Source organism: Eutrigla gurnardus (genome assembly GCF_963514095.1).
Source record: "Eutrigla gurnardus genome assembly, chromosome: 21".
Lineage (NCBI taxonomy): Eukaryota > Metazoa > Chordata > Actinopteri > Perciformes > Triglidae > Eutrigla > Eutrigla gurnardus.
In genome coordinates this window covers 9,022,906-9,042,602 of record NC_139932.1, presented here as the reverse complement: position 1 = coordinate 9,042,602, position 19,697 = coordinate 9,022,906, and the positions used below count along the sequence as shown (strand labels likewise).

General features: G+C 39.5%; 3 protein-coding genes across 4 annotated transcripts; 1 reads left to right on the top strand and 2 right to left on the bottom strand.

The window, feature by feature from the left end:
- Positions 1-607: 607 nt before the first annotated feature.
- On the bottom strand, positions 608-2,647 carry spic (Spi-C transcription factor (Spi-1/PU.1 related)). 2 transcript variants are annotated; one of them, XM_084038587.1, is made up of 5 exons: positions 2,523-2,647; positions 2,302-2,389; positions 1,980-2,098; positions 1,778-1,886; positions 608-1,699 (listed from the first exon to the last, which is right to left on the bottom strand). In XM_084038587.1, exons 1-5 carry the CDS (start codon positions 2,559-2,561, stop codon positions 1,218-1,220), a joined length of 837 nt encoding a protein of 278 aa, XP_083894713.1. In that variant the 5' UTR covers positions 2,562-2,647; the 3' UTR covers positions 608-1,217. The 2 variants fall into 2 exon arrangements, with proteins under 2 accessions (XP_083894713.1, XP_083894714.1); XM_084038588.1 differs by having other exon boundaries at positions 1,778-1,883.
- A 3,725-nt stretch (positions 2,648-6,372) lies between these two features.
- LOC311032019 (uncharacterized protein) lies at positions 6,373-13,560 on the bottom strand. The gene is made up of 2 exons (XM_084038626.1): positions 13,329-13,560; positions 6,373-8,087 (listed from the first exon to the last, which is right to left on the bottom strand). Exon 2 carries the CDS (start codon positions 7,821-7,823, stop codon positions 7,203-7,205), a length of 621 nt encoding a protein of 206 aa, XP_083894752.1. The 5' UTR covers positions 7,824-8,087; positions 13,329-13,560; the 3' UTR covers positions 6,373-7,202.
- Positions 13,561-14,749: 1,189 nt separating this feature from the next.
- Positions 14,750-19,103, top strand: atp6v1e1b (ATPase H+ transporting V1 subunit E1b). The gene is made up of 10 exons (XM_084039042.1): positions 14,750-14,771; positions 14,892-14,953; positions 15,854-15,919; positions 16,594-16,703; positions 16,948-17,014; positions 17,114-17,203; positions 17,522-17,590; positions 17,792-17,886; positions 18,000-18,087; positions 19,015-19,103. Exons 2-10 carry the CDS (start codon positions 14,921-14,923, stop codon positions 19,075-19,077), a joined length of 681 nt encoding a protein of 226 aa, XP_083895168.1. The 5' UTR covers positions 14,750-14,771; positions 14,892-14,920; the 3' UTR covers positions 19,078-19,103.
- Positions 19,104-19,697: the final 594 nt, after the last annotated feature.

Genomic DNA, 19,697 nt, shown 5'->3' with positions numbered 1-19,697 from the left:
CTGATAAAGATCAATTATTCCAGGTCAGCCTTGAATACTGCAGAATATATATATATTGTAAATAAATTCTAATGTTATCCTTGCTGCAAGGCTGCTCTTTACCATCACAGATGCAACTGAATCTAATGCAGTACAGTCCTCGCAGTTTGGGAGAATTTCACGAAACTGGCTTTGAGACACCCAAGTACCAGACTCTTTTTATACCCTCAACAGGACGGGGCTTTCTGCATAACACCCGACGTTTTCTACCCAAGGCTCACAGGAACAATGACCACCATGCCACAAAGCCCCAACACCAGCACCAGTCCCATCAACAAAGCCTCCCAGCACTGACCACATCCTCCCCGCTGCAGCAGATAAGACCTGGCCTGGAGGCAGCGTCGACACACAATGCCGTCTTTTCAGGAAAAACACACTTGCTGCCATATTTTTCCTCACAGGATGTGTCTTAATTTCAGATTTTTTAGTGCGCTTGTTGCAATATTTCACTTCAGTGGAGATGCTGCCAAATCTCTCAGCACAGAGATAATGCCTTTTTTATTCTCTGTCAAATCACAAAAGAAGAGGCTGCGGTTTGTATCAAGAGGGTAAAAAAAACGAACACAAGTGAGATTACACAGATTGATTTATTGGATCAATACAAAAAAAATGATATTTATTACAAACATTTATCAATATAGAATAAATAAAATATGTTTACAAAACATTGTTTTATCAAGATAATTATCAGTTATCAAACATCATGCTTATTACTGGTTGCTTGTTGTAACAACAGGAGCCGTACTTAAGCTTTGAAATACGACTTTTGCAAATTATTCCAACTTAATGTATAAGATACAATACTGAAATATGATTTAATAGTTCTTTATATAACAACAATTATTTCTTCAGACACCGGAAAACATGTTAAGTCTACATTACATGTTACAACACGTGCTGGCATTAGCTACAAAACAATTTTTTTCTAAATAAGTCTAATTAAAGCTTAATTTCTGTCAAAGATTTTTAGTTGGATTCAGGTGTTTTTTAAAATTAAAATCTAGGGATAAAAAAAAAAAGTATTTACAAATTAATTTACAACAACACTACTTCCTGGAACACAAAATGCTAAAATAAAATGTATTTAAACACTTTTAACTAAATGTGTTCAGAGAGTTTGAGAGAAGAAAGTCCTTTTCAAAGTTTAAAGGGATTTTCCCCGTCCGTGATCAAACAGCTCAGAGTTTAGTCGTGCTGTGTGACGTGAAGCTGGAGGCCAGGTCATAGTCTTCCTGCAGCTGGTAGTGTCCGTTCCAGCTGTGCCACTCCGCCGCCGCAGAGCTGCAGTAGCTCTGTTCGGCCGGGCTCTGCTGCCGGCCGTGGACCTCCTCTGGTGCAGGGCGGCACGGCGGCTGCATGGACACCTGCGCAGAGCCCAGTCTGTGCAGGATGTCTGGGTTGAACTGGTAGGTAAGTTTGCGGCGCACTTTGATGATCTCACCGGTGCGGCTGTAGTTTCTCAGAGCTCTCGCCATCTTCTGATAGGTCATGGTCTTGCGGTTGCCCTTGCGTTGGCCCCAGCACTCAGCCAGCTTCTCCTTGTTCTTGGAGATGAAGTGGAATGTGCCGCTGCCGTTGTCCGTCCACTGGATTGAGTCGCCCATGTTGGGGTCGTTCAGGGCCTCATGGAGATATTCATAAAGTCTGAGTTTCTTGCGACCTGAGGAGATTAAATTGGTCTTGTTTTAGTCACAGAGAATTGCTCAATTTCATTAGTCTAGTGAAAACTTGAACCTACCTTTGCTGTTCCTCTGTGGTGGTAAGATTGAGTAGAAATGAGGCGATTCGTTCTGCAGTTCTGAGTGACTCAAGGAGACGTCAGGGATGATCTGAGGCCAAGGTTGCTGCTGAAAGAAATTGTAAAGATTATACCCCTTCTTTATAAATCTTCTCACATCATTTTCAAATGCACAGATATAGAATTATTTGGCTCCACTTACAGCCATGTCATTCCAGTCATATGCAGGAGCCGGTATATCAGACGGGTGAGTGACGAGGCAGCAGATCTGACACTGAAGGGACGGCTGCTGGGTACCCAGAGTCTCATAATATGCGTACTCTGAAGTAAAAAAAAACATTAGTTGTCACTATTTAATTCATATAAGTAAATTAATTAATTTAATCCATTCAAATTGCTTTTCTTGTGATGATAAAAGAGAAAAACATGTTGATTTCTAAGCACAAAATCATGCATTGAAAGATAAATAAATATGTAATTCATAGAGCAGAAGCATTTCTGTATTCAGAGATGTTTTACTGTACCTGAATCGTAAGGTGAATTATTTAAATGCTGTTGAATCACATCATTTGCATCCTGGAAGTGTTGGTTGATGTCGTTGTCCAAAGAGGTCTGCAATAGATAGAAAAGATTAATTTCATCAAAGTGTTTATTCTAAGTATAAAGCATGAGATTATGAAACTCCAGGAGAGTAATTCTTTCATATAACTGTAATAAAAATCAATAGAGTATCCTTACAACTCACCATCTTGTGCATCTGAGTGTTGCCCTCAGTCGAGGCCATTTCGGTGCTAATAGGTGAACTCTGCTACACTAGTGCAGGTGTACAGTACGTGGACAGGTATATATAAGCTGCAGACCTCCAATACCTGTTCACCATTCAGCCACATGAATAGGTAGAGAGGCTGGTCAATTTAAATGTGTTAACGTCACAATGTACTGCAGCCCTACACTTCTTCTTTTTTTGAAAGCACCGATCAGATAGACATCTGAGCATCAGTCTGTCGTAGTAGAGATCACAATCAACAAACAACAAGAACCTCTTTTATTACACCCATCCACCAGGAATACCACCAATTCTCAGCCTGACCTGAGAATTTGCATACTGGGCGAGATAATTGTCTAACATACACATCTTGCAGTTCAGTGATGCACTTTTCTGTCCATTTAAATGGGAGCCTATAGATTTGAGTGAAATGTTGTCCTTTGATTTATGGCAGTAAAGTCGAGTGACAGAAGGAATTTGCATGAGGAGTGAGCCTGCGGTGGCGCTCTTATAGGAAACAAAAACTGGATTTGTAACCACTAACAATAAAATTAAGTCATTATTTACTTTATATTACATTTGAATTTAAAGGCTGAAATGACAAAACATTTTTTTTTACATATTAGAACATTATAATTTAATATTTTTCTCAGAAAATGTAATAACTTGTACACTTAAATTGCACAAAGGTGACAAACCAATGAAAGAATATTACAATATTTTAAATGAACAAGCATGTGTGTTCCTCTCAAAGCGACATGAATGCTTTGCATATCTTGTAACAACAAAACAATGAACTTTGTTCCTCTTCTAACTTTTTAAAATGTTTTTATGATGTTGTGATCATGAAGGAGGCATCATTTACCAATGACTTGTTTTACTACTGCTTGCTGTAGAAGCTGTTCATAAAAGTGGACGTGACAAACGTGCACCTCCTGTAAAATCTCTTCAATAAATATATTTTTTTTCAAACAGGAGTCCTGGAAGCTCAATACGGAGCTCTGCAGAGCCGAAGGGACGATTAAAACAAAATCTGTGAGTATTTGAATTCCCAAATGACCAAAACACCATAAACGCAGCTTCAGATAAATATGATTGTAAAGGTTAATGGTTAATAATGTGGTGACCACTGTTAAACTCAGCCTGTGCTTTTTCCCCACAAAGCCAACCCTCCTGTTTAAATAAACACAGGGGTTTTTGAGAAGTGCATTTATCTCAGGCGTGCAGTTTTAAATATCAACTGACTTGCTCCTGAAGTTCCCCTTTCGGCCCAGTTAAGTGTGGTGGCAGTCAGGCATGAACACCGGGCTGGAAACATAATTTGAGCAAAAAGAAAATGGCGATGCACATTTTACATGAAGGCCAGGAGTTACGATGTTAGATTACAGGAGCAGATTACTGTGTTTTGATGTGACGTGGTCGGATTTGTCCTTATTTTTGTGTCTTTTTTTACAAAAAATAAAAGTTAAAACAAAAAAACAATGTGTTCATCATTAGTAAAGAAAAACATCTTGTCACAGTAAATTACTATATTGTGTGTGTGTGCATGTGAGAGTGTGGCACATGTGTGTTGGTGTGCTTCCTGCCTGTGCAGCACGCTGATAAAAACAAAGAACCACAAACCTCGTCCTTTCACCCCACCACTCCGTCTTTCCCTCTTTCCATTCAGGGTGAAGCTTCTGTCAAATCAACTCCATAAATTAAAGACCGCAAAGCTGTCGGGCTGCAGCTGAAGCCTGACAGACGTGTACTGCTGTGGGCACTGCGTGGGATGCAGGGTTGCCTCCATCGTGCTCCATTAGTTCGGTCTTATAAGAAGTAGCTTTCGACTATTTGTTATATTTTATAAAAGGATGATTTACATTTGCAACAGGTAACGAGGGATGCTTTTTATCGTGATTATTATTTTCTTGTATTCTGCTCTATCAGTTATGAATCACATGTTTAGCCCCCTAACAACCTGGTTTATTGGTCCAGAATATAAATATTATATATAACATCCATCGTCCCCAGAGAGTGAAGTGCAGTGACTTTACTGTTGCGAGATACGTTGCTCTGCGGTCCTTTATCAAATGAAAGGTCGATTATTTGCATGAAGAGTGAGCCTGTGGTGGAAACAAAAACTGGATTTATCATAACCACTAACTTACAATAAATCAAACAATAATCACTGGTGACTGATAATAAATATATGTTATTACATAATTTATATTAGATTTCATATAAAAGCTGAAATGCCCAAATTAATTAAAATAAATTAATTCTCCACATTATTCAGTTGCATTCTGTTGATTTTGTTTATGCTATGTTCTATGCATTATGTTGCTCTCTGTTCTATTCTCTTGTGTTCTATTTATTACATTCTATTCTATTTAACTCTATTCTGTTCTGCTCTATAAATGACCACTTCAAATTCCGAGCCCTAAACATGAAAATGCATCCATAACCACTTTCCTTAATGAAGGAATAATGATGATGATGATGATGGTAATAATAATAATAATTTCACCCATTTAAAGAAACAATTTCTCAGATTTCAACATTTTGCAAATGTGCCATTACTTGATGGTTAGTAGAGTACATTTGTTTCTGTTATCTATATATTTTAATGTTGAGGTTGACGTCAGAGAATCCATGTTGATTTTGTGGTTTGTGTGTGTGTGTGTGTGTGTGTGTGTTGTGAGGGAAGGGAGAGGGGGAGATTCATGTGTGTGTCTATGAAGGTGGTGTGTTTTGGCAGAGCAGCCATGCTGCAGCTTTATCTTTGCAAACAAAGAAGCACTTTCCTTCCTCTTCTCAATTCAATAGCTGCGTGCATGTTGGTAGCGATGTGGGAACGGCACCACACTCAGCCCCATTGTTCTTCTTTATTTACTGGCACTCGATGAAAATCAAGAAGTGTCAAAGCCGCTGGCATATAATTAGCCCATCGGCTGAACGCAGAGTAATAATCATTATCAATGAGATCATGTTCGTGTCTTCGGTGAGATTAGCAGGAAAAGAAAAATTATGCATGGTGATTGCTTCAGTGTGTTTCTGCTATGTTATTGTTGTACCCAGTTGCACACATTACTTTTTAAAATCTATTTTTGTCTTTCTTTGTAATTCGGCAGGTGCCCTTTCCGTATCTGCAACTATGGTTCATGTGTAAAATGATATAAATGATAAAGATTGCATGATTGTTACGAAAGGTACACATGATTTAGTAGAATAGAAGTTGCTTAATCCTGTAGTTGTTAGTTCATTGCATCTCCTGGTCCTGTTGTCCTCTCAGGATGATGTTGGTTCTCTTTGCTAAATGAAATAGTGCCGACTGACCAGCAGACGGAGCTTTGAACCAAACACATGTCACATATCTCACAAAGCCCTGAGGAGCAGGTTCAGTGACAGACAGGGCTGTTGGAGTGATATCTTTTTTTTTTTTAATTACTTGCAGTAAGTTTCCATCTGTTCTTTTGTATTTGATTTGTCACATTATTTACTCTCTGCACCATCAATCCTCTTTCTTACCCAAAATCAAGGGACTAAGGAACGTTTCAATTTGCTCTCCTTCAGACGCTTCAGGGAAGCAGATTAAAAACATTATTACAGCTGATTGCGTTGCTGTAAAGTAACTTTAAGTAGAATTTTAAGTTTCTTTTACTCTACTGGAGTATTTCCATTCTCTTGACTGTCAAACAGAATAATACAAAATATAAATAAAGAATAAATACTGATGTCACATTCTAGTTTAAGATAACATAAGACTTTTTTTTTATTTCCAGAGGGAAATTCAAAACTTAACATGTAACTTAAGTAATTCAAATGCACTCTCCCTTTACCAGTTGCAACATTAAAATGATACATTACTATGTACTACTTTCTATGATCATAGGTTGCCCATCAAGTAGGAATAATTTTCAAATGTCTTGTCTTTTATAGAGCCAAACAAATGTTATGCATTAATTCATTTTACCTGGGTTATTGTGACACATAATGAACAGAGGATTGTGTCTGAAAACTAAATATTCCAACTTTATGGGGAACAGTGTATATTCAAATTATGATACTGCTACAGGTTTGTGGTGCATTGAGACAGGATTTTACAACTCACGATGACAATTATTTTATCTACGGTTGCGACAAAGGCGAGGTTAACATTAGAAATGCTGCGTTTATCTTCTTATAGTACCAAGAATGTGTATTTGTATAACGTTGATGTATTTGTCTCAGGAAATTACCTGTTTTTTTTCTACATCGGCATTCCAACTGAACCAACACAGCAGCCACATTCAAGTGTTGCAGAGTGATTACCATGATAGGATATGAAGAAAAAGACATTGTAAAAGAATGTTTGCTTATCAGAAATGATAATGTATCTATAATTATATCCATAATAAGAGACACAAACACACAAAAAACATCGAAAACACATGTCAAGTTTGAGGATTCTTTGACATTCTACCTTTACATGATTTTACATTCCAGGTTTTTACATTTAGATCAGAGATCTATTGAAAAACAAAGGCCATGAGCTGAGGTAGCACAAAACGAATCTGAAAAAATCAAATTAATGTGTCAGATAGTAACTACAATACAAAGAGCGCGTAAGAGGGTAAAATCCAGCATTCCAAGAGTGAAGTGGAATATTTTCATTTGGAATAGAAAACCTGAAGGGGACTACTTTCTGCAGTAGGCCACGGCACCGTACGCCACCACACCCACAACGGCGACTAAAGCGGCGCCTCCACACAGCAACTCAGTGGAGCTCAGCGGCTTGGGAGTCTTGGGAGCGGCGGGGTGTGTCGGCTCCTGAGAGGCTGAATGTTCCTCCGCATCCGAGAGGGGAATCTGTGAGAATTTGAGTTGCTCGAGACTCTCTGGCTTCGCTGCCATCTGTGCCAGGATAAAAGGAGGGTGGAGCCCCTTCGTGGAGTAAAGCTCCTCGGCCTCAGTGGTCGTGGTTGAAGGGACCGGGGTGGACGTAGTGGAGGGGGGGTCGAGCTTGACGATAGGCAGAGGGGGCAATGCCATCGGGGGGACAACCTGCATGAACTCTGCAGGCTTCTTCTCCACGTGAGGCTCCTCTGCGGACTCCAGGAGGTCCTCAGTTTCTGGGGAATGGAGGTCCCGCTCCTCCTCCTCCCTGAGCTCCACCAGCTCCCTCTCCCCACCCAAAACACTCAACACGCTCGTCTGCAGCTCCTCGTCCTCTTCCTCCTCTTCCTCTGTTCTTCTCTCCCCCTCCCGCTTCTCGGCCTCCTCCAGCATCTCGGCCTCCTCTCGCTCCAGGTGGACCATGTCGGAGTTGGAGGAGTGGTTCTCCTCCCCGCCCAGAGCCGCACCGTCGTTGCTGTCCAGGCTCTTGGTGTCCTCCGGGTCCACGTCGCCCACGGTGGACCAGGACTCTGCCAGGAGGCTCTCACTCTGCCAGGGTCCGGGGCTCTCTGCCTGGGTCAGAGGCAGAGCAGCAGGGCTGGGGCTGAGGGAACCAGCCTCCCCGCCACCTCCATCCCCCCGGCTGGACTCGACTGGGGCCTTTCCCTCCAGAATGAAGACTGGCTGCTGCAGAGACAAAATAGACTTCAGAGACGGAAGTGCAATCATAAGGTACTAGTTTGTCTACATCTGGGGTCCCCACCCATCTTGTGTCTTTTTTACTCTTTTCTTAGATTACTTTCAATATATCAAGCGCAATATAACTTTTTTATTAATTTTTCATTGCTAATATTACTTTTCTATCTTAGTTGACTTCTTTTGCTGAATTAATCTTATTTATATGGTTAATGTATTAGGCACTAGTGTAGTGAAGTGTATTAATTAGTTAATTTAGTTGTAATTTACATTTTCTATTATCTTATCTTTACTTGATCATTTTCCATTGTATACTACTGTATATTTAATACTATTTTATTCACAGTTTTTCTTCTCTGCTACATTAATATGGACCCACTCGTCTGAAATAAAGTTGAATTGAAATGTAAGTACATTTTGCTGATAATACTTCTGTACTTAAAGGGATAGTTCGGAATTTTGGACATAAGACCTATTTTCCAACTCAGCCTCCAAAAGTGTCCATTTCTGTGAGATTGAAGAACCTACCACTGCAGGCTACTCTGCGTCTGTAGCAATGCCAGCAGGTAAACAAACTATTATAGAACCGGTAACTTATAAGTGCTAGGTGATATCAGTCCGCCGCTGCCATAGCCTACTAGGAAGTATGACACGCTGCTGCTGCTGCTGCTGCTGCTGAGACATAAATCCTTAAAAATGCAAGGTTGGTTTTATTTCAAAAATTATATCAACACAGATATGTACATCGATAGTCTGCCGTTACAATGGATTTGCCTTGGGTGCACTGTGGAGTCGGTATGAGTGTTTTTAATGCCATGCTAACTAGAACCATTGACTTGCGCTAGCCATAGCATAAGCGAACTCTGCAACTAGAAGAACTGAATGAAATGTCTTGAAAACGTCTCCAGACGTCTCGAACACACCGGCTCACTTGGAAAATAGGTCTTTTATCCAAAATTCCGAACTATCCCTTAAAGTCACTTCAGGTTGCCCAAGACTTTTTGTTTCTGCATCTGAATATGATAATCAGAGATATCTGCACTGAAAACACATAAGACTCACCAGTCAGCGAGTTTGACACTTATTTGTTAGAGTCAGACTTGTTTCAGTCTGACAGAATATCCTCATTTTTAATACACAGCTCATTAAAAGTTAGAACCGGGCCTCGGAGTGCACGCGCTGCGCGTTCTGAAACCAGAGAAAACACAAGACAGGCCACATGTTGCGAACGTGATACAACATTAGACAGAGAAGAGCGAGTGCTGAGAGTCTATTCTGGGGCTGGCATGGGGGGCGAATACTTTCTGCAATCACAGCTGAAACACGGCACAAGGGGTGAAGAGGGTCACCTTGAGGCCGACTTAATTTATGCAAACAACCGTGGGTACAGCCGTCATCCTCAATCTGGAGAATGTTTTTCCATACACTATAATGTTGAGATTAAATGCCACATATTCAGGCATTGGTCAGAATGAGAGACGGATGCTGGAATGATGGTATCAGATATAATGAATATGTCACTTCCGTTTTATGTCCCTACTCTGACGTCATGTGAAATCACTGAAATAGCTTCCACTCTTGGGTGACAGATGGAGATGTATATAGTGCCTAAACATAGTAAGATATGCAGGTTAAGGCTATAGATAGTCACAGCCGCTGCAACACAGAGCAGCCAGTGAGCAACTTTTTCCGACGGCCTATAACTGATGTCACTGAGAACTGGTGAAAGATATAGACAAGCATGTTGCAGGTCAATATTTATTAAAGTCACTATGCTTAGAAATAGTTTGGATATTCTGAAGTGGGTCCAGTCGATGATGTGATTTGTCGTCTGTCATGTGTTTTTCTTTTTTTAATGCTTCCACTAAAGTCACGGATCTATTTTTATTCTACTCACGGAGAGTTTAAATTTACCCTTAATTAGACTTGTAGTCAAGACCGCCTAAACCGAGACCAAGACACTACCAAGACCAGACAGTATCAAGACCAAGACACTACCAAGACCAAGACCAAGACAGACCAAGTCAAGACCAAGACCAGTTCAGCTCGAGACCGAGACCGAGACCGAGACCAAAAAAAAAAGTTGTTTTTGCCATTTTGCATGAGTTGTAGAACATAAGCACCATATTGGGTTCAGCTGCTTAGTATATGAGAAATGTATTATTTCAACTACAGGCACAATAATACAGTGACAGTACATGTCTTGTGTGTGAACTCACTATAAATGTTTTCATCAATTGACTAAAAATCTAATATGTGTAGCAATTGCATGACCACACCGTACTACACTATTTGAGGATTGACTCTTGAGTGCTGTTAAGGACTGACATGACTATAGTCCTAAAGTCATCTAACAAAATAACAAGCCCCCAACACCACCCTGCACCTTAAAAAAAAAAGTCTAATGAATTGGAAATATGTCACCAATTTAAATTGTCCTTAATTTGTAGATAAAATGTTAATTCTAAATATTATTATATTATAATATCAGCATCACTGAAATGGCATAGGCCATTGCCCACTGGCAAACAATCTCTTTATGGTCTGTAAAACCGAACCTGATGACTGACGAATTCGCCGACATTTTGCGTCCTCCTTCATAGATCTTGACCGTGCTTCAGAGGCTTCAGAGGGGGGAGGGGGGAGGAGGAGGGAGGGGAAGCGTGAGAGGACAAGCGCCGCCGTCTGTGTCACAAAATGTATGTGATTGGTACTTGAAGGGGGCGTATAATGATAGCTGTATTTAAAAAAAAAACTGTCCTTGCCTGCCTGGATAGGTTACATTCCCTTCGAGACCGCGCTGCCAGTCCGAGACATTGCGAGACCGAGAGACCCGAGACCGAGACAAGACCGAGACCAAAGACTGTCGAGGCCGTGACAAGACCAAGACCACGAAAAAGCGGTCTTGAGACCGGTCTCGAGACCAAGACCGGTCTCGAGAACTACAAGTCTACCCTTAATGTAACTGTGATTTCATTAAAACACTAATGAAGAGACATTTGTATTCAAATCATGTGACTTTCTGGCAACAACAACAAAAAGAACATGCAGGTCGACTTTGTCTTTTAAGGGAATTTGCAATACAATTAGTCAATACAATTAATCAATTAGTCAATAAGTGACACTGACTGATTTCTATGTTTTTCATTTTTTCAAACTTCACTCAGAAATATTTATTTTATTGAGATTTTTTAAATATATGTTGTTATTTTTAATAATAATGATGAAATACATTTATTTTTTATTTTTTTAGCAATAAGAAAGTCATTAATAGTAGTACTGATCAAATTGAAGCGATACCCATCCTCTTTCTGTCACTCTTATTACTCTTATTAGCAGCACATACTGTTAAGTCAGGTTATGGTTGGATGTCACGGAGATCTCATTTTCAGGTTGGAGCTTCACGCTGCTAATCAAAACTGTCACTCATCTATCTCAACCTACAGATTTCAACGGGATCTTTTAGTTTTTCAATATTTATAATTTCAATAACTTTCAAAGGTGAAACATTCTAAAATAGATTCAATAAGAGTTTGTCTGTTACAGATTCAGATCAAATACTAAAAAACACTAATACTTAAATAATTAATACTGAAACTCATATTAATTTCAAAAACCTAAAAAGAAGTAGACTCATGCTGCCTGAAAAGGGATGCGTTCAAGAAGCACACTTGTCTTCACACTTGACTGCCAGTTAATTTAGTAATTAAGCATGTCTGCCCATGCATACTCTGTTAGCAGTTTTTTCCCTAATTTTCATATGCGCCTAAACATAAATACATGTAAGCGTAGAGTCCTGCGTATTATTAAGGACAAATCCTTTCCAGGGTTTAGATATCTACCTTTTACCACTTCGCCTTCATAATTGTGCTGTATTACATTTTCTAGTCTAGTAACTGGGCTGCATGGTATGTGGCCCTGGGGTCCCCAGTTTGATTGGATACGCCCCCTCTTTGTTTGTTTGTTTGTTTCTTCCTCCCTTGCTTTCTTTCCCATGTTTTCTGTCTCAATCTTTACCAATTTTCCAATAAAAAAGTGTGTGTGTGTGTGTGTGTGTGTGTGTGTGTGTGTGTGTGTGTGTGTGTGTGTGTGTGTGTGTGTGTGTGTGTGTGTGTGTGTGTGTGTGTGTGTGTGTGTGTGTGTGTGCTGATTGGCTTTATTAACAAAACTAAAGGTAGAACATCTAGATAATTTTGCTCCATAAGATTGTGTTTAATTTCACAAAAGTCTTGCAATCATTTTGGGATTTGAACTTCCTTCTCTCCTCTTTCCTTTAAAGAACTAACCTTTGGGATTTGTCATTACAGGTCCTTTTCCTAAATGAAGTGTGTTCTCAATGATGAATCGATTTTTATTACTTCACTTATTACATCACGGTCAAAACTATTTGTTCTGTGTTGCCCCACCGAGAAAAGCAAACCTTTCCCAACTGTTACACAACAGCTTGGTTACCTTTTGTGCAATAAAACCTCCTGATTAGCCCAGCAGCTGGACTATCAATAGAAAGGCTTATTTGGCCTTGAATAATCATTTCCAGTACACAGCGGCGCCTTTAAAGAGCTCAATCACTGTCACTCTTCTAAGGCGAGCAGACTGAAACAGACGCCTCCCACACGTCACTGACTTAATGAGCAACTTGTTGCCATGTTGTCTGACCCGAGCTGCGTGTCCTGCAGACCTGTGCCGACTTCAATCCCCGAAACATTCAAATACGCCACACAAACATCTCAAAACCTTCACACACACGGAGGCTCATCCGTGTCTGTGCACGCAAAGACACCAATCAACCTTTTCTACTCTGTGACCCTCCTTTACTTACTGGCCTACTTGAGTAATTGGATTCCCCTTGATCCTATCCCAGTGATAACAGACTCATGGGGAAGTAAATGACCAGGCAGATTTAGGGCACTCTTTCTGTGTGAATGTGTGGTGAGGACAGAGGGATATGACATATGCAATATGGAAAAAAATCAAAAGGTCAGCTTTCAATGTCAAAGAACTGGTTGAGATAAGAGAAAGCACCTCTTCATGGCAGCTCCTCGGTCCCTTGCAAGGTGAGATTTTGCCCTTCACACCATCAGAGTGAACCATGAAGATCCCTCTAACGCTCACATGCTTACAGATAACGCACTTTTAACACTATACAAGGCACAGGCTCTCTATCTTTCTTATTTCAGGCTTTGTTCAAACTTTCTGCAAATGTGATTTTTAAAAGAAAGCATCCCATCATACCTGCGACCTCTTGGTGCGGTGCCGAACGAGCTGCTAGATGAGAAGCAGATGCTGGAGATCAAAGGGAGACAAGCATTCAGACGCAAAGCCACAAAACAACAGATAGGCAGACATGCATGCTGGAGCTGGCACGGGACTAACAAGATGGACAAGCTGTGCAAAAGTCTCCCTCTCCCTCCCTCTCCCCCCTCTCTCTGTGTCTCTCACCCCCACCCCACTTCCCAAATCCATGACATAACGGTTGGCAGGAGAGCAGTAGGTAGTGACTTTGCTTTTCAGAATGAGAGGGATTATGAATAATAATAAACGAAAGGTGAAAGAAATAGTCTTAACTCTACATCAGACTTTACCCTGTGTGTTCACGGTCTCTGAAAGGTCAAACGGAGGTCAGTGTGTGAGCGTTCCACTCGGGTAAACAAGTCTAGAGTTTTATGTTCGCCGTCCGAACAGCAGGTCACCAGTCAGTCCACAGTGTGCTGCTGTGAGCCGTTGACATCGAGTGGAAAACGCATGTCAGACTGGAAGAAGAGCTATTTCTAAACCTGAACTTTCCGAGTTCTACTCCCCTCTACTGGTAAGATACCTTTAAAGACTGGGAACTATGCCGGGAGGCTTTTATTCAGTGCACTTGCACAGCACCAACATGTACTCTATTTTTGTCATATACACTGTTTTCACAATGCAAATAATGACTTCATTTTTATGTGTTTTCTGTCTGTGCGGTGAAACACAACTGTTTTGTGTATTAAGTGTTAATAAAGTTGAGTGAGGATGAGTAATGCACTCAGGAGAAAGAATATAAATACATATAGTATAATAAAAAAGATTCAAAGTTATTGTTGGAATATATTTTATTTATGCTAGGCAAAGTTTAAATTTAAAGATTCAACAGTTTTACACTTTATAGAATTTACTACTCCTACTGCTACCACACATACTTAGTTTAGAACATTCAAATTGATTTTAATTTAATTAATAACCCTAACCCTATTTTTTGTTAGTTCGATTGTAAAATATCTAATAAATTAAAATCTTAATATATATATATTCACACATTATTGATACATTTGATTTGATATTATGTATAGAGTTACTAAGTGAAGGTGGGAGGGAACATAATTGAAAGATTAAAATCAAGGCAAATGAGAATAAAACAATAAGATTGTCAGAAAATAATGTAATTGAACACATGAGGATATGTTTAATAGTTAGTACATATAAAGTATTTTAAATACATACATGCATATATAAATAAATAAAATGAGAAATAGTACACATGATTTTTCGCTTTCCTACGTCAGGATAAGCTCGCCTCGCACTTGATTGGCTGCCCGGCCGGAAGTAAACATCATGTGACCTCGCAGATCAGCTGATCCTCCGTAGACATCTTTACGAGTCACGACTGCGGCGATTAATTCATACCTCGTCGTCTGTAATTTTCGGGTAAATAAACCTCTATTTAAAGCTCTCGTTGCGTGATTTAAACCCCTTCGTTGTTCCTGATATTACTCTTATTTCTCATTTGTTTTATTTCTTGTGTTTTTTCTTTATTTTCCCTCGCAGGGCCGCGCGGATATCTGACAGCTTCAACCATGGCGCTCAGCGATGCCGACGTTCAGAAGCAGGTAACGATTTAACCTTCAGAAACGCCACCGTTCGTCTGTGTCTCCCCGTTTGCTGTTAAAGGACTCTTCACGCTGCTGGTCGGCTCATTACAACACTGATGGATGTTTCTAGCAGCCGTAATGTGTGTGTGTGTGGAGGAGAATGACATTGAGAGGGCTGCAGTGGGTTAGCATCCAAATAAACACAAGCAAGCTACAATGCGCTATTTACGTTGTTTTTTTTACCCGTTTTCTACGTACAAATACTCGTCATATTTAAACACGCAGCCTTTTTTTTTAAAGCCAGCCTTGTGATATGGAAGTCATGGCTGAGATGTAGAGGCTCATATCTCCCAGTGATCACATGACGAACACATGCCAGGGCCTATGAGGAACTGGGAGTGAGTGAGCCACAGTCTGGACTCTTTAATGGGGAACACTGGAAATAACGTGAAGAAAATATGTGCTCATCAGTATAAAAGTCATTAAAAACCACCTACAGCAGTAAAATACAAATTAATGCAGTGGTTTTCAATCCAGAAACATCACATATAATAACACTGACAGGCAACAGTTCACTGCACAATCAATTATTTGTATTCTTTTAAATACACGTTGCTTGTGCACACTTAATAATATAGTGATGATAATTGTATAGGATTTAAATACTTCTTCCACCAGCGACGGCTGTAGTGATGAAGTCAGGCGGCAGAGTCGGTTCACAGCAGGTTGAGGAATTGGTTTCATTATGAGACAGATGACAATTGGCAGGACTCAGAGTTCACACTTAAGGAGGAATAATGCTGTGTGATGAAGTTGCGTCCATTTAAGACCCTCCAAGTGTGGGGAATGGGAGAAATACTATGTTTGTTAGGAAGCCTAGTGTTCTTTGCTGATAATGTTTCTTCTCCCCGTCTACAGATCAAGCACATGATGGCCTTCATTGAGCAGGAGGCCAATGAGAAGGCAGAAGAAATTGATGCAAAGGTAAAATCATTGCAGTAAAATCACACAAAGGGATGAGATTTAATCAAAATCAGGCCTGTGATGTAGCGATTCTGAGATTTTATTTTGAAATGTATTGTCTTGCCCCCATCAGTAGCACTCATCCTTTATCTAAAAATGCGTTGCCACTGATATCAAATCAATTATTAACACATTATAAGCATAGAGAAACACATAGAGATTCTCAACATCACACAAATTACCTAAATAATCATAGACATTGATTCCACATTAAAGAGAACTTATATTATTTGTATTTTAATGATGCATTGGTCCTCCACAATATTTTTGTGTGTGAGCCTCACCACTAGGGGCGCTAAAAAGGATTTTAGAAGTGTGGTATTTTCCTACCAATTAAATCATTGCCTTGGATTAAATAGTGTCTTGTCATTGTCTTGTATTTTACATTAGAACCTAGTTATTTGTAAATATAACCAAATGTATGTACAATTTCAGATTTCTACATTTTATCGTAGCACTACAATGAGAAAAATCAGTAATATTTTAAATTTTTACAACACTGATTCCAAAAACAAATGAAACCTTTTAAAGTGACTTATAATAATAGCAAACACCAGGATCAGAATTAGTATTGAGATTCACTTATTAATGATCCCAAAAACAGTGTTATGATGAGTCTGCGTCTCCTTCTGCAGGCAGAAGAAGAGTTCAACATCGAGAAGGGCCGTCTGGTCCAAACTCAGAGGCTGAAGATCATGGAGTACTACGAGAAGAAAGAGAAGCAGATCGAGCAGCAGAAGAAAATGTGAGTCATGGCGAGAAATCACAGGACACACCGAGTCCTCCCTTCCTTAATCCGGCCTCTTTTTAAGAACAAAGACATATCTGTCTTTGTGACACAGAGTTTCCGTGACTTTATCCGGTCGCTTCGTTCTACAACGACCCTTTTGTGACCTGCTCCAAACAGTCTCAAGGGTTTCCACTTAACAAACATAATCCCACTTAGAAGTCCAAACAGACTCAATGTGTGTGTTGTTTGTTCTTCACAGTCAAATGTCCAACCTGATGAACCAGGCTCGACTGAAGGTGCTGAAGGCGCGGGATGATATGATCCTGGTGAGCAGCTGCACCTCCACTTGTCATGGTGCTGTCATATTTCACAAGAGAGGTGGATTGTGTGATAATTAGAAAGCCGGTGTGTGTTTGTGCCCTCAGGAAATGCTGAATGATGCGCGCCAGCGGCTTGCTAACGTTGCAAAAGATCCAGCCAGGTACCCAGCTCTGATGGACGGGTTGATCTTACAGGTGAGTTTATACTCTCAGGTACAGCTATCTAAAATAATGCAGTCCAATTCAACAACCCTGCAGTAAATCCTCCCTTATAAAGGGTATAACGTTGTTGAAAGGTGTTTCAGTTATTTTGTCCACCTTATTTCTATCAATGAAGGTACTAAATAGTAGATCCATCAAACTCATTGCAATGCACCACAAACTGCACCCTCCACACAAACAATCCTCCAGACTGCATTACTTTTAGGTAGGTGTAGCTAATAAACTGGCATCCGAGTGTGTACGTTTTATGAGAAATAAAAAAATTCACCCTTTTGCTATCTTTCATATCAGGGATTATATCAGCTTCTGGAGTCCAAAGTCACTATTCGCTGCCGTAAACAGGACGTACAGGTCGTACAGGTGAGTAAATTCACATGAATGCATTTTCTCTTTTACATTTATATTTATTCATTTCCAAACCTTTTGTACACATACAAGAAATGTGGTTTTAGTTTGCTCATCATGTGACATAGAGTTAACAAGTACGTAGAAGTAGACGTACAGCTAAAAACAATGTAAAAAAATACTGAATTTCGGTCTGCATTGTGACTCTGTCTTCAGGCGTCCATCCAGAGGAACATTCCTGTATATAAAGCATCTGTGAAGACCAACATCGAGATCCGCATCGACCAGGACAACTTCATCTCCCCTGACATGTAAGCCGCATCACATTCCATCATCATGTTCAAATTACTCCTGAAAACTTACTGGATGAGTATTCTATTTCTGCGATTGATTTCTCTTGTTTTGGTTTGTTTGTGTTCGTCAGTTCTGGAGGCATTGAGATTTATAACGGTAACGGGAAGATCAAGGTCTCCAACACCCTGGAGAGCAGACTGGACCTCATGGCTCAGCAGGTAGAACAATAGGGGGCGCTCATATTTTTAACCTCCATGTTCAAATGAATTCCCCTTTTAATGAGTACAAGTACAATAATTCATAAATGTAGAAAGTAATTTTGACATAACTAAGATTACTTTAGTGTTAATATTACCAAAAACTTTATGTTTTACACGTGAGGAGCTGCAAGTGACTCCTTAAAAGATATTTATAATTTCAAATGGATTTCTCTATTTTGTGTCCTGCTTTTGTCTTTTATTGTGCAGATTATCTCTGTGAGGCTTTCCTTGTCAAACAAAGGTCAAATGAATACATAATTAGGTTTATTGGTCTACAATTGAATTACCTTTTAACAAACTTACATTTGGCAAAATGAGCATAGCTCTAATGTTAGCTGTTCTTTCTACGTGAGGAACGCAAAGTGACTTGTCCCAAGGATATTTTGGTGTTATTTGCATATATTTAAAATTTACACTTGGAAAAATACATTGAATATGCAAAGTTTCCATCATGTAAATAAATCAATTAACAAAGAATATATTAAAAAAAACACACATTAGTGTGTAAAACCATAAATAAAAGAAGCTTCAATAACTGTTAATTATCATTTTTGTTGATCGTTTTAAATCTAATCTTGAGATACCAGTTAAGGTTGATTTTAGGATGTATCTGAATCATGTTTGCAGTATTATATCGTTTACAATCACATTTTGTTTAAAAAAAAAGTTTATATTTTGTTAATTAAAAAAAATTCTGAGACAACACAAAATATAGTACCAGACGTACTATATTTTGTGTTGTCTCGGCCAGGAAATGTTTAATCTCAGTAAGGCTTTTGTATTAAAATGAATCAATCAAATACATTTATATTATAAATAAATGAATTGTTTAGCTTTTGGACTATTTTGACCCTGCTCATGAACCGTGTGTGTCTGTGTTTGCAGATGATGCCTGAGATCCGAGTGGCTCTCTTCGGTGCCAACCCTAATCGCAAGTTTCTGGACTAAATAGTTTCCTTCTATCAGAGGAAAAACTCCCATTTATTTTTTATCGTGTCACATTAAAACGTCATTCCTCTGTCTGTGAAATGAATTTCCGATGCAAACGACGCGTTGTTGTTGTGTGATGTATTGCTGTATCTTTTCTGTGCATTAAGGGACATGATAAACGCTGCAGCTCAACATTACAGAGGTGCATCATGGGTACTGCACAGTTGTTTACTATGCTGCTCCCCGTCGAAAGGTCTAGGTTTACGCTCATTATTCGGGTACGACGGGATCTGGTGACTATTTAACAGGTTGTCCACCTAAGTGGATTTTGACAAACACAGCATCCGTGTCACAGTTTTCCCAGTTTTATTAACCTTTACCACGTTATAAGTCGCATGGGGCATTGTGTTGCTAATGGATGTCTGCTCCAACCAATTACAGAGGAAATAAATGGTATCCTAGAAACAAAACTGAAGGCCGGACATGACCTTAGGGAGTTAATTTATTGATGTGCGTTCATCTGTCACAAATTAAAACGAGCGGGTGATATCATTCCAGAGGCTGCAATGTATGTATATGAGGTTTCCAGATTAAATTATACTTATGTGTGGTTGTGTTGTTTTGTTCTTAACTTTTAT